Below are 15,152 nucleotides of genomic sequence, written 5' to 3'. Positions count from 1 at the left end.
CATTCTCAAGCTGTTTGGTTTATTATAAATGATACAACAACACTTTTTATTTTCATTTTTTTTTTATATTAAACATACACTTCCATACTCAGACACACACCCACATGCATAAATACAGTGAAATGTGTTCTACAGGGTCTGACTGCTGGTCAGATGTTTATATGTCTATGGTCAGAAACCCCTGACCAAGATGGCCGCCGTGTTGACGTACGCTGAGAAGCAGAAGGCGTCATCTAGTCAGTATATACATCTATCTATGGGTTGTTCCTAATAAACTGAACTCTTCCCAACAGGTTCTCCTCCAAACCTGAAGGAGCAGCAGCAGGAGCAGGAGGAGGAGGAGGAGAGAACTATGAAGGAGACGATGAAACGTCCATGGCCGAACCCACCACCTCCTGCAGGAGGAGGAGTGGGAGGAGCAGCCAGGTGCAACAGGTAACACACAGACACACACACACACACACACACACACACAGACAGACAGACAGACAGACAGACAGACAGACAGACAGACAGACAGACAGACAGACAGACAGACAGACAGAGACACACACACACACACACCGGTGTCTGATGGAGGAGGGAGAGGAGTAGTGACCTGTGACCTTTGACCTGTGCTCCAGCTGCAGGAGGAGAACGTGTTCCTGAGGAGAACCGTCAGGGAGCTGCAGAGGAGGTCGGAGGTTAACGAACGCAGGTGAGAACCGACCAATCACAGCTCAGCACCGACCAATCACAGCCGCGATTCGCGCCGCCGGTGTCGGTACCAGATCGGCTCGGGGTCCTGGACTGGCAGATGACGTTGCGCGTGTCACAAATCGTGATCGGTTGAAGCTTGGAAAGTTGGAGGAAACCATGGAAACACAAAATGTTCGGCAAAATTGTCTGGTGGTCGGAGCACGGATGTGTTATATTATCGTCGGAGAGCGGTGGTTGCTAAGCGCTGCTAACGTTGGGCTAGTGCTAACGTTGGGCTAGTGCTAACGTTGGGCTAGTGCTAACGTTGGACTAGTGCTAACGTTGGGCTAGTGCTAACGTTGGGCTAGTGCTAACGTTGGGCTAGTGCTAACGTTGGACTAGTGCTAACGTTGGGCTAGTGCTAACGTTGGACTAGTGCTAACGTTGGGCTAGTGCTAACGTTGGACTAGTGCTAACGTTGGGCTAGTGCTAACGTTGGGCTAGTGCTAACGTTGGACTAGTGCTAACGTTGGGCTAGTGCTAACGTTGGGCTAGTGCTAACATGGGCTAATGCTAACGTGGGATAGTGCTAACGTTGGGATAGTGCTAACGTTGGACTAGTGCTAACGTTGGGCTAGTGCTAACATGGGCTAATGCTAACGTGGGATAGTGCTAACGTTGGGATAGTGCTAACGTGGGCTAGTGCTAACGTTGGGCTAGTGCTAACGTTGGACTAGTGCTAACGTTGGGCTAGTGCTAACGTTGGGCTAGTGCTAACGTTGGGCTAGTGCTAACATGGGCTAGTGCTAACGTTGGGCTAGTGCTAACATGGGCTAGTGCTAACGTTGGGCTAGTGCTAACGTTGGACTAGTGCTAACGTTGGGCTAGTGCTAACGTTGGGCTAGTGCTAACATGGGCTAGTGCTAACGTTGGGCTAGTGCTAACATGGGCTAGTGCTAACGTTGGGCTAGTGCTAACTAGGGGTGTGAACGTGTACGAAAATATGTACACGTGTACACTGTGCATTTTGTTCCGTGTACACGTGTACACGCTTCAGGACCGCTATAGGTTGCTATAGCCTTATTTTTGTTTAGTCTGATATGCGCAGCCGGTGGAAGCACTGACACTGCAGCCACCGTGCCGGTGTTTTTACACGGAGCGGAGGAGACCCGACGGCGGATTCGTCCCGCCCCCTCTCCCCCCCGACACGCACCGCACCGTAACTGGAGAGATCCGCCCGGTGAGCGTTCAGAGTCGACCACCGTACCCTCCTCCCCCGTCTCCAGGGTGATGGAGCTGTCTGAGGAGCTGCTGCAGAGGAGACGACAGGAGGAGAAGGAGGCGCAAGACCTGGAGAGTATGGTCCACTCAGTGGAGACCAACCTGACCCTGATGACGGTAACCTGTCTGTCTGTCTCTACCTGTCTGTCTGTCTCTACCTGTCTGTCTGTCTGTCTGTCTGTCTGTCTGTCTGTCTGTCTGTGTCTGTCTGTCTGTCCCTCTACCTGTCTGTCTCTAACCTGTCTGTCTCTAACCTGTCTGTCTCTAACCTGTCTGTCTCTAACCTGTCTGTCTCTAACCTGTCTGTCTCTAACCTGTCTGTCCCTCTACCTGTCTGTCTCTAACCTGTCTGTGTCTGTCTGTCTGTCCCTCTACCTGTCTGTCTCTAACCTGTCTGTCTCTAACCTGTCTGTCCCTCTACCTGTCTGTCTCTAACCTGTCTGTCCCTCTACCTGTCTGTCTCTAACCTGTCTGTGTCTGTCTGTCTGTCCCTCTACCTGTCTGTCTCTAACCTGTCTGTCTCTAACCTGTCTGTCTCTAACCTGTCTGTCTCTAACCTGTCTGTCTCTAACCTGTCTGTCTCTCCTGTCTGTCTCTGACCTGTCTGTCTCTAACCTGTCTGTCTCTCACCTGTCTGTCTCTCCTGTCTGTCCAACAGAAGCGAGCAGTCAGAGCAGAGAACTCTGTTTCCAAATTGAAGGTGGAGCTGCAGCAGCTGCAGGTGAGTGTGTACAGTGTGTATACAACGGCTGACGTCCTGGTGTTAGCTTAGCTACCGCCGTTAGCTTAGCTGTCGTTAGCTTAGCTACTGCCGTTAGCTTAGCTACCGTTAGCTTAGCTACTGTTAGCTGTCCCTGTCAGCTGAGCCACTGATGCTTTCTAGACACTGTGATTCCCCCAAACTGAATAAATACAACACATAGCAACACAAAACACACACACAGAAATAGTAATGTTTCTTCAATCATTTCAGATTTGTCTAAACGGTGATAGGGCGTGAAAAATATGATATATAGCTAAACTCTCGTTCGTTACTATTGATCTCATTCACATTACAGCTGGTTTTCTACCAGGAAGTAGAATGTAAACAACAAGGAGATTAGGTCTGTTCACACTTTATACAGTGTGTGTAGCCTACATGTGTGTACATTGTGTGTGTGTGTGTGTGTGTGTGTGTGTGTGTGTGTGTGTGTGTGTGTGTAGGTGGAGCTGGACTCTGTGAGGTCACACAACGACCGTCTACAAGCAGCAGAGTCTCAGGTCGTCATGACGATGAAACAAAACGCTCAGATGGCGTCTGAGTACCTGAACAAGACGACAAGCCACGCCCACTCCTCCATCAGGTCAGTCCTGTCTCACCTGTCTCACTCTCTCAGACCTGTCTGTCTCTCTCTGACCTGTCTGTCGCGCCTTAACCTGTCAATGGGCTTTATGCACAGCTCCGCTACTTCCTGAATTAAAGCAGAACTCTGCAGGATTTGGGCTGTAATTATTGTGGCTCAGAGTCACTGTGATGGTTGAGTGACCTGTTATGAAGTGAATGGGGTCTAGGCCAATGCGCTCACCCCCCCCACTGGCTGAAAACCGCACTTGCAAGATCAGTCGTCCGTCTCGGTGTTACAAATCTCGTCAATGGATAGAAGTATCGCGAGAAACTGCTTTACGGCAGTACGAGATAAGAACGCACATGACGTCATGCATGTCACGAATCGTGATTGGTTTGAGTTCGGAAAGTCGGAGGAAACCATGGAAACATGAAATGTTTAGAAGTTCGGCTTGTGGCTAACACGGAGCTAATGCTAACACGGACACACACACACACACCATGGGTCTTTTATAAGATAATGTAATACATCATGACACACACACACACACACACACCTTCGCGTTTTGGAACCTTTATTCCTGTGTGTGTATGTCTGTGTCTGTGTCTGTGTGTGGCCGTATTAGCGTTAGCTCCGTATTAGCGTTAGCTCCGTGTTAGCGTTAGCTCCGTGTTAGCGTTAGCTCGGTGTTAGCGTTAGCTCGGTGTTAGCGTTAGCTCCGTGTTAGCGTTAGCTCCGTGTTAGCATTAGCTCCGTGTTAGCAGGGCTTAGCAAACACCGCTCTCTACCTTCAGCAGCTTCCAATGTAAACACAAGCACGTGTAGGGGGTGGGGGGGTGGAGGAGGTGGTGGCGGCGAGTTTTTTTTTTTTTTTTTTTTTTTTTACGACAGTGACATGTGCCTCCCAGAACTGTGGGGGAGCTCAGGAGAGGGAAAAAAAGAGAAACCAACGAAGGAGCGAGCTATTTCCGGCCGACTTGCATAGTTCTGCTTTAAATTAATATACATGAATATATATGTTTATTTATTCATAAATGAAAGCTCCCGCGGTGTTTTTGACCCGGCTCTGCCTGTTGTTTCTATTCTGAATATCCTGCGACTGGACACGGAAGTGACGTTTTAGAATGTGATGACGTAGCTACTAGCCACTCCCATTGGCATGAACAGAGATGTGTTTCTGCCACAGCAGTTTACACAACACTTACATACACACCTGCACCACAACACAATACTTACATACAGCATAATGCACCACAACACAACACTTACATACACACCTGCACCACAACACAACACTTACATACACACCTGCACCACAACACAACACTTACATACACACCTGCACCACAACACAACACTTACATACACACCTGCACCACAACACAATACTTACATACAGCATAATGCACCACAACACAACACTTACATACACACCTGCACCACAACACAATACTTACATACACACCTGCACCACAACACAACACTTACATACACACCTGCACCACAACACAATACTTACATACACACCTGCACCACAACACAATACTTACATACACACCTGCACCACAACACAATACTTACATACACACCTGCACCACAACACAATACTTACATACACACCTGCACCACAACACAATACTTACATACACACCTGCACCACAACACAATACTTACATACAGCATAATGCACCACAACACAACACTTACATACACACCTGCACCACAACACAATACTTACATACACACCTGCACCACAACACAACACTTACATACACACCTGCACCACAACACAACACTTACATACACACCTGCACCACAACACAACACTTACATACACACCTGCACCACAACACAACACTTACATACACACCTGCACCACAACACAACACTTACATACACACCTGCACCACAACACAACACTTACATACACACCTGCACCACAACACAACACTTACATACACACCTGCACCACAACACAACACTTACATACACACCTGCACCACAACACTGCAATTCACATTCAGAACAGCACAAAATACATCTGTGATGTCATACTGTCTGTCTGTCTGTCTCTCTGTAACCTGTCTGTCTCTCTACCTGTCTGTCTCTCTACCTGTCTGTCTCTCTGCAGGCAGCTGCTGGGGGGGGTGGAGACTCTGCGTCTGGTCTCTCAGCTGCTTCAGTCCATTGAGAAGATTTCTGTTGTGGACTCGTCCAGTCCACCCGACCCCTAGACCTCTGACCTCTGACCCCCCGGTCTGACCCCTAGACCTCTGACCCCTAGACCTCTGACCCCCCGGTCTGACCCCTAGACCTCTGACCCCTAGACCGTTGACCGTTGACCTCTGACCCCCCGGTCTGACCCCTAGACCTCTGACCTCTGACCCCTAGACCTCTGACCTCTGACCCCCGGTCTCTCACCAGAACATCAACAACAACCACAGACTTTATTTTAACCCCGAGGAGTCGTAGGAAGCTGCTGGTCTGGACCGAACCTGGTCTGGTCTAGAGACACAGGCCTTTCCTTCAAAATAAAAGCATCAAGCTAATAAAATGCAGTAAAACTCTTTAATTTAAGCAATATAATTTACAAGAAAGTCCCAGAGCCGTTAAATTAACATTTTGCAATTTATTGTATTACAAGTTAATGTTTCTTTTATAAGTTTTATAAGACTTTTATTTTGGTGAATTTGGTGATTTCGGTCTCCGCTGCAGACGGGAACCAGAACACAGATGACATTCGAGGTAACGGACAGGAAGAGTCTGGTGACGCCTGGCTAGCACGAGCCAATCAGAGTCGTAGGAAGCTGTTGTTCTTTGGACCGACCAATCAGCTTCTCCTGGTCCTCCAGACTCGGCCCGTTGCCGTGGTTTCAAGGTGCTGGGAACGACACGCTCGGTTTTATTTTGCCGCTCCGTGCTCTGTGCCATAATAACCATGGAGGCGTGGTTGTCATAGAAACAGCCTATAGGAAGGACATGCTGTGTGGTCATTGGTCAGTAGGTGCTGAACCTCTGATGACATCACAGCAGCCGTGCGCTCTGATTGGTGGATTTGAACAGTTTTTATAATAAACAACTTTGGTCAAAATCACTTCCTGTTGTTGGTTCTGCTCTCTGATTGGACGTCACCATGGTAACCACCCCAGACTGTGATGTCATCGTCTCCCCCGGTCACACGACCAATCAACCGACAGGACGCTGCTCTTCTTCTGGGGTTTATTAACAAGCATCAGCACAAACACAACAAACGCACAATCAGAGTGTGTGTGTGTGTGTTACAGTGTGTGTGTGTGTGTGTGTGTTACTGTGTGTGTGTCAGAGTGTGTGTCTGTTGTTTCCAGTGTGTGCTCCAGTTGTGTATTTCCTTCAGTCGTCTTCGTTTGTCGTCGTCTGAACGTTGCAACTCGGACTGGAACAGCTGCTGGAAGTGCTACACACACACACACACACACACACACACACACACACACACACACACACACACACACACACACACACACACAACACAACACATTAATTAGAGAGGTTAAGCAGTTATTTTCTGTGTGTCTGCGGGTCACGGGATTCCCGCGGGATGGGAGTCAAAATTTTATTGATCCCGTGATTGGGACGGGACGGGAATAAAAATGAACGGGAGCGGGCAGGAGCGGGAACGCCATTAATAGATGATGATTTTCAGCCGTGTTAAACAACCCAAAGGTCAGATGCGTCCGTGTTTGTAGTCATCTTTCAGTGGCACTTTTCTCTTCTCTCTTCTACTCTTTCACTTAGCAGCCTTGGTGATTTTGGGCGCCGCCTTGATTAAAAGGCAGATGTAGCGTCAGATGTAGTGCGAGCATTACTTTCAATATAGACGCGCGTCATGTGCGCTCACGACGGCGGCGCGCATTCGGTGCGATGGGCTTGTTTTTTCGTGCACATCCGACCTGCTTCTCCTCCGGTGTCCGGTCTCAGGTTGTGTCTCTCTAGTTACTCTCAGAACCGACCCGGTGTCTAAGCACGGCGACCAAGCTTTGATAAATACAGCGCCGTGTCCTCCCGTGTTTCAGCCGGGTCGATACCGCGGAGCTATTTAAAAAGCAGCTGAGTTTTCTCTCCTAAAGCTGACATGTGGTCGGCTCACAGTCTCACAGTCTCACCCTTAATTAAAGGGATAGTTCACCCTAGAATGATATTTCGCTCATTATCTACTCACCCTCATGTTGACTAAGGGCTGGAAGAAGTTTCAGAGTCCTCCGTCCCTTCTCTGAGTTACAGGGGGTCTCGGCGTAGCAGTGCATGTCCATATAACGGTTGCAAAGGGACACCGGAGCTCTTCGTAAAAAAACACACACAAAAAAACATCCAAATACCTCCATGATGCTCGTATGTAATGTCCGTCTTGTGCTGAAGCCCCAAATTGCGTAATTGTCCCGAAAAAAATTAAATAAGTCTATATTTTAAGCTTGTTTGTAGCGGAAGCTTCTCGAAGCTCCTCTTCCTGGTCCGTCCAAATCTCGCGTGATTTGCGCCGGCGTCAGCATGCGTCAGTGCGGTTACTGCGAATCACGCGAGATTTGGACGGACCAGGAAGAGGAGCTTCGAGAAGCTTCCGCTACAAACAAGCTTAAAATATAGACTTATTTAATTTTTTTCGGGACAATTACGCAATTTGGGGCTTCAGCACAAGACGGACATTACATACGAGCATCATGGAGGTATTTGGATGTTTTTTTTTGTGTGTGTTTTTTTACGAAGAGCTCCGGTGTCCCTTTGCAACCGTTATATGGACATGCACTGCTATGCCGAGACCCCCTGTAACTCAGAGAAGGGACGGTGGACTCTGAAACTTCTTCCAGCCCTTAGTCAACATGAGGGTGAGTAGATAATGAGCGAAATATCATTCTAGGGTGAACTATCCCTTTAATATTTCTTCAACCTTAAATGTCTGTCCACCAACTGTCCTGACTGTCCCTGAACATCACACAGGGACATGGAGCTGCTTGTGTGACTGGATACTGAGTTGTAATGTTTACATCAGGCTGAGTTCAACAAATAAGTTAATACTACTGTGATTTAAGTAGTTAAATAATAAGATATAATTCATATCATATCATATCATATCATATCATATAATATCGCTGCTCATCAATTGACCCCCCACCCCGTGTGTAAGGACCTTTGCCACCTTGGTCGCAAAAAAAACCCAGGGAAAACCCTGACAACAATGGAGGGAGGTGGAGGAGATGAAGCCGTTAAAGCAGAAGTAAGCGATCCGGTGGTTTCGGCTAATGCTGCGTTCCAGGCAGGCTTTTGAAACCGTAAATTACAGCTTCAAGTCACGACTTACGACTTTGTAGCGTTCCAGACAACACACTCGTGTTTCTCCGACCTGTTTTACCTGTGAAAGTCACTATAACGGCCACTCGTAACTTCTGACCCGTGAACACGTACCAGATCGAACTGGTACGACTTCACAGGTCGGAAAAACACCAGTTACGAGTTTCCTTGAACGCACCATAACGTCTTGTCAGCAGATGGAGTTAGCAGTCCCCGCCCTCATCATGGATCTATTGGTCCTCGTCCCTACGTCACCACATTCAGGCGCATCCCTTGGCTGCACACACAGAGAGGACTGCCCCTTTATGCCGTTCTCTCTCCTCATTGGATAAAGGTTGTAGGATACAAGGAAAGTTTTCTCCTGGGCTCAGAGCAGAGCAGAGTGACTGACAGACCCGTGTTTCAGACCAAACACTCTATAGAAGTGATTGCTGTCGGAAGATACAACTATTTAAGACTTAGATTAACACAAACATTCACCTTACTTCTGCTTTAAGTGTGAGCTACAGAATAATGTCAGGAATAATGAATAAAAAATAAAAACGGGAGTGGGAGTAATTTTGAGTGGGATGGGATTGGGACGGGACGGGAGTGAAAGTCCACTCCTGTGTCACGCTCTTGTGTGTGTGTGTGTGTGTGTGTGTGTGTGTGTGTGTGTGTGTGTGTGTGTGTGTGTGTGTGTGTGTGTGTGTGTCTCTGTGTGTGTGTGTGTGTGTGTCTCTGTGTGTGTGTGTGTGTGTGTGTGTCTCTCTGTGTGTGTGTGTGTGTGTGTGTGTGTGTGTGTGTGTGTGTCTCTGTGTGTGTGTGTGTGTGTGTGTGTGTGTGTTACCTCCACAGCTGTGTCTCTCTGCTCTATCACGGCCAGATGTCCCAGAGTGCACCTGGTCGTGGTCAGCGGTGCTGTGGTTGCCGTGGTAACGGCGGGCGGGGGGGTCAGATAGGAAACCCCAGACCAGGTCCTGCAGAGAGAAACTGTCAATAAAGATTTATTGAAAAAAAACAAAAAAACCCTGATGACATCATTGTTTCTGACATCATCAGCTGTGACATCATCAGGTCACCTGAGTCGTGGTTCAGCTGCTGCGTCCTCGCCGTCGTCGCCAGGGAGCTGGGGGGACGGCGCCCTGGTTTCTATGGAAACAGAGAAAGTGAAAACCGGTTGTTTATTGTTTATTCAGATCCCCATTAGCTGCAGCAAAGCCACAGCTCTTCTTCTTCCTGGGTCCAACAGCATCAAATATACAGTTGAAAACACAAAACATAAACATTATAAAAATTAAAAACAAAAAAACAAGTGAGCGATATGCTTCACCTAATAGTCCAGTCATTTTATGAGAAAAGGTTAAACAAATTGCAACAGAAGCAAACTCATCTGATTTTGTATCCTCAACATGTCCTGAGTGAGGGAAAAAAAGCCCTGAAGAATCCCATTAGGGGAAAGTTTAGAAAAACACCCAAACATCCCATTTATACGCATATTAAAAAAAAATCTCACGTGAATAGGGTAAAATTTTTAACCTTTAGATATCTCCATGAAAATTACCGAGTTGATTACTGACATTAAGACAAACAAAAAATGTATTACAAGTTTTTTGAAATTCTTTGTTAACATGAGCAAATTTGCATAAATCTGCATGAATTCCATCGTTTTGACGGCACATGTATATATGAAGTTGCTGTGGTACCGGCATGAAAATTGGAATGAGTTGACTCCATCGGTCAACCGACAAGTTGACCACTTTAAATTTCAAGATGACTGCAATTTTTCAAGACAGCCACATCCTTAGTAGAGCAGGTATAACATGCTCCGTCTCTATTAATGCTCATGGGTTGGTTCCATTCCTTTTTTAACTGTAATATCATATTAAAGTTAAAAAATGTCTTGTTCAGTCTTGTTAACATATTATATGTTAACAAGACTGAACAAGACATTTTCACCTGCTCTACTCAATGTTTAGATCAGGTGTTGTATGTATGCAAATGAGCCATACGTAATTGGATTATGCACTGTTGGCTCATGTCATACCTGCTCTACTAAGGATGTGGCTGTCTTGAAAAATTGCAGTCATCTTGAAATTTAAAGTGGTCAACTTGTTGGTTGACCGATGGAGTCAACTCATTCCAGTTTTCATGCCGGTACCACCACAGCAACTTCATATACACATGTGCCGTCAAAACGGTGCAATTTATGCAAATTTATACAAATTTATGCAAATTTGCTCATGTTAACAAAGAATTTCAAAAAACTTGTAATACATTTTTTGTTTGTCTTAATGTCAGTAATCAACTCAGTAATTTTCATGGATATATCTAAAGGTTAAAAATTTTACCCTATTCACGTGAGATTTTTTTTTTATATGCGTATGAATGGGATATGTTTGGGTGTTTTTCTAAACTTTCCCCTAATGGGATTCTTCGGGGCTTTTTTTCCCTCACTCAGGACATGCTGAGGATACAAAATCAGTTGAGTTTGCTTCTGTTGCAGTTTGTTCAACGTTGACCCCTTTTTTGGCCTAAAATTACTGGACTATAACAAAACAAAAACAGAGTGTTTACATTTCATAACTGTGCTTCATTCATTCTTCGTTATATTAATTGTTCACATACTAATCCTGTTACCCACATTTCTACATCTCATATATGTATACTGTACATCATTACACATCACACATCATACTTGTATATACATTCATTCTACAGAATATACATTATAATAACACATATATATACATCGAAATATACTCCATATATAAATATACCATGTTGTCTTACTTTGATAAATGCTGTTTTATTAATAAAATAAAATTTATTGGACGACAGAGACAACTTCCCAAATGAAGCTTCATCACGTCGTCACACGTTGTCTCGACCGTATCGACGGCGTGTCGCAGCAGAGTGGATTTAGGGCGGAGTTTTCAACATCACTCTACACTTCGTTTGACAGTTTTTGCTGCGTTGTTGTGATAGTTTCATTGATTAACCACCAGAGAGAGTGCGTATAGATTAGTACCAAAGAGCCACAGTCACATTGAAGGGAAACAGACTGAAGCAAAACTCAACTCAAATGATCAGAAGCCCTTTCCACTCTCTCAGGCATTTTGTACTATTGACCTATGGCTAAGCCACGCCCCCAAACACGATGAGCCAATCACAGTGCTCATAGCTAGCCCATACACTGGGACATTCTCTGCTTCCACGTCCATTGAAATGCATTGCAGTTAGTCAGTTTTCATTGGTTTTTATATGTTTTTTCTTGACATTTTAAGTTTAAATGGTCAAACGGTGTTCATGGGGTACATGTAACTCTGACACTAGGTATCCTGAGAGGCCACGGGGGGATTTATTTACCTTTTCCCAAACCACATCTCAACCCAGAGAAGTGTCTGCTCTGGATAAAGTTATGCAGTAGACCACAACACCAACTAAACCTGGATAAACTTAACAAGGATGTCTACATCTGTTCTAAGTTCAGTCAACAACGTATTTGAGGCAACATATTGTCAGAGATGTTTAGATGTTAGCCAGTATCACAACTAAGCATAAAGTCCGCTAGCTTAATGCTAACGTATAATGTAAAACTCCATAGACAGGCTAACAGAAGTTAGCCCGTGGCTATCGACAGCCATAGCAGTAAAGCTAAGTGAAGTTTTGGTGACTTCAACATGATATTTAATCTTTCTGTCTCTCCTGTGAAATGTCTCCTACTGTGACAGCTGTTGCCATAGCAACTGTCACCGAGTGTTGACTGTTTGTCCGAGTTGAGTGGAGGGGGCGGGGCCTTGACAAAGGGTCAATTGTCATAACAGTCCCTAGTAGTAGCACAAGCATTTCCCAATTTTCTTCCACATTTTTGTATTTTGTTTATATATTTTTTTATATTTCTATCAATGTTGCATATCTTTATTAGCCTACATACAGCACGTTATGAAGACACAATCACATTATAACCCAAGAGTAACAGAAAAAACAGTCCAAAATCTGGAGATGCACATGGAACCTGAATTGTTAAACATACACATACAGTTGATGACACCTCGCCCTTTATTGTTTCATGCAAATGCTGTTAAAGGTCGACCAGCAGATGGCGCCGTGTTGAATTGTATCAAACACTTTGAAACACTGAACCATTTCAACACAACTGCTTCAGAAAGCCCCCCCCCCCCCCCCCAGGTGAGGTGTTACCTGCTGCAGGCGTCAGCTGTTTGTCATCCAGCTGACGGAACAGCTGCTCTGTCAGAGACGCCAGTGATGTCACAAACTCCTCCCCCCGGACTCGCACACACTCCTACACACACACACACACACACACACACACACACACACACACACACACAGAGAAACACACACACACACACACACACACACACACACACACACACACACACACACACACAGAGAAACACACACAGACACACACACAGAGAGACTGAGGGCAGCAGGTCACTAAACTAACGTAACACATTAACAGGAATGATAATGCAAATAGCTGTAGGCTAGTTGTTAGCTTAGCATTAGCACGATTTACATGTGAATAAAATAAACATTTATATAATATTTAAAAAATGCACTACAGGAATCTGTGTAAGGACATAATTAACTAAAAATTGTGAACAATACTCACAAGTGATAATTTCCTAGACACAAGCAGCAGGAAGAAAAAGATACGAGCTGCAGCTGCAAGCAGACGGCCGCTGCAGCGCTGTACACTGTCATGTGACTAGAACTACCTTTCAAAATAAAAGCTTAAATTAAATATAAGGTAATGAGTTACTCCCAAACGCCAGTTGCAGCTGTTCTCTACCTGCAGCTCCAGGTGTGAGCAGCAGACGTCGTCCTCCATCGTCCTCTGTCTGTCCTGTTCTCTCCTCATCACGTCCTGCAGCTCCACGCCGCCCACGCTCGCTCTGAGCCGCCGCACGTTCAGCACCTGAGGACAGAGGACAGAGGGGCGGAGTCAGACGAGGGGGCGGAGTCAGAGCTCAGCTGGACTCACCTGAGACTCTTGCATACACCGTGACTTTTAATTCTATTTATACGTATGATATTTCTTTTAATGTATAATTTGTCTAAGTATGATGTGTTGAGTGGGATTTCCAGCGTGAGGACAATAAAGGTCTTTTAAGTTTAAGTGTTTTTTAAGTTCTCGTGTCCTCGTCTCCTCACCCTCTCCTCCTCGCTGGCTGTCACCGCCTCCTCCAGCCTCCTCCTGACTCCGCCCACCGCCGCCAGGAGCTCCGCCTCCTGCTGTCGCCCATGGTTACCGATCAGCACCGACGGCAACGAACGCAGCAGCTCGTTAAAGGCAGACAGCTGCTTCACCAGCTCTGAGGTAGAGAGAGACAGACAGGTGGAGGAGAGACAGACAGACAGGTGGAGGAGAGACAGACAGACAGGTGGAGGAGAGACAGACAGGTGGAGGAGAGACAGACAGGTAGAGGACAGGTGTCTCACCCTCTCTGCTGCTGCTCAGGAAGCTGCTGCTCTGCTCTCCGTATCCCAGCAGCCTTTGCTGAACGCTGTCGGCCCATTGGTCCAGAGAGTCAGGAAGCAGCTGGAAGCGGCCGTGGCGCTCGCTGCAGTAGAAGTCCTGAGGGACAACACACCTGTCTCACACCTGTCTCACACACCTGTCACACACAGCTGTCTCACACGCTCGCTGCAGTAGAAGTCCTGAGGGACCAGACTGGGGCTGTCATATTTGAATATTACCCCCCCGCGCGCGCCGCCGCAGCAGCACACGCAGTCATGGTGTTTTATTTTGAAAATTGACCGGATTCTCTCCGTGTTTCATGTTTGACTTCCTGCCCAGCTTGATGCGGTCGCTCGGGGCTCTCGCACAAAATAGACCAGACGCCAAAACGACCGCTGCACGCTGCGGAGCTGCACGCCGCGACACCGCGGCTCTTCTCTGCTCTTCTCGGCTCTTCGCGGCTCTTCTCTGCTCTTCTCGGCTCTTCGCGGCTCTTCGCGGCTCTTCTCTGCTCTTCTCGGCTCTTCGCGGCTCTTCTCTGCTCTTCTCTGCTCTTCTCGGCTCTTCGCGGCTCTTCTCGGCTCTTCTCGGCTCTTCTCGGCTCTTGGCGGCTCTTCTCGACTCTTGGCGGCTCTTGGCGGCTCTTCTCGGCTCTTCTCTGCTCTTCTCGGCTCTTGGCGGCTCTTCTCGGCTCTTGGCGGCTCTTGGCGGCTCTTGGCGGCTCTTCTCGGCTCTTCTCTGCTCTTCTCGGCTCTTGGCGGCTCTTCTCGGCTCTTGGCGGCTCTTGGCGGCTCTTCTCGGCTCTTGGCGGCTCTTCTCGGCTCTTGGCGGCTCTTGGCGGCTCTTCTCGGCTCTTGGCGGCTCTTCTCGGCTCTTGGCGGCTCTTGACGGCTCTTGGCGGCTCTTGGCGGCTCTTCTCGGCTCTTGGCGGCTCTTGGCGGCTCTTGGCGGCTCTTCTCGGCTCTTGGCGGCTCTTGGCGGCTCTTCTCGGCTCTTCTCGGCTCTTGACGGCTCTTCTCGGCTCTTGGCGGCTCTTGGCGGCTCTTGGCGGCTCTTCTCGGCTCTTGGCGGCTCTT

General features: G+C 47.1%; 2 protein-coding genes across 5 annotated transcripts in view; one reads left to right on the top strand and one right to left on the bottom strand.

Moving 5' to 3' along the window:
* The window catches only part of LOC146980466 (endosome-associated-trafficking regulator 1-like), a 537,750-nt gene that overhangs the window by 7,326 nt on the left and 515,272 nt on the right, over positions 1-15,152 (top strand). For 3 of the 4 annotated variants that reach the window (XM_085785698.1, XM_085785697.1, XM_085785695.1), the window contains 6 exons: positions 294-435; positions 624-697; positions 1,965-2,076; positions 2,618-2,680; positions 3,163-3,302; positions 5,416-5,605. The exons of the other annotated variant lie outside the window; for it this stretch is intronic. In XM_085785698.1, the coding sequence (XP_085641824.1) occupies positions 294-435; positions 624-697; positions 1,965-2,076; positions 2,618-2,680; positions 3,163-3,302; positions 5,416-5,518 (634 nt within the window). In that variant the 3' untranslated portion in view covers positions 5,519-5,605. Of the gene's footprint in view, positions 1-293; positions 436-623; positions 698-1,964; positions 2,077-2,617; positions 2,681-3,162; positions 3,303-5,415; positions 5,606-15,152 lie in introns of those variants that run through there. 4 annotated transcript variants of the gene reach the window in all.
* LOC146980484 (coiled-coil domain-containing protein 180-like) overlaps positions 6,586-15,152 on the bottom strand; it is a 48,746-nt gene continuing 40,179 nt past the window's right edge. Inside the window, exons 28-34 of the mRNA XM_085787902.1 lie at positions 14,058-14,193; positions 13,770-13,930; positions 13,408-13,533; positions 12,789-12,891; positions 9,668-9,737; positions 9,436-9,565; positions 6,586-6,717 (exon numbers count right to left, since the gene is read on the bottom strand). Coding sequence (XP_085644028.1) covers positions 6,589-6,717; positions 9,436-9,565; positions 9,668-9,737; positions 12,789-12,891; positions 13,408-13,533; positions 13,770-13,930; positions 14,058-14,193 — 855 coding nt within the window. The 3' untranslated portion in view covers positions 6,586-6,588. The remainder of the gene's footprint in view (positions 6,718-9,435; positions 9,566-9,667; positions 9,738-12,788; positions 12,892-13,407; positions 13,534-13,769; positions 13,931-14,057; positions 14,194-15,152) is intronic.

This window comes from Trachurus japonicus, chromosome 9 (assembly GCF_045865225.1).
Source record: "Trachurus japonicus isolate A0001 chromosome 9, Traja_1.0".
Taxonomy (NCBI): domain Eukaryota; kingdom Metazoa; phylum Chordata; class Actinopteri; order Carangiformes; family Carangidae; genus Trachurus; species Trachurus japonicus.
Note: the sequence above shows the minus strand (reverse complement) of the source record. Positions and strands in the feature narration are given on the sequence as shown.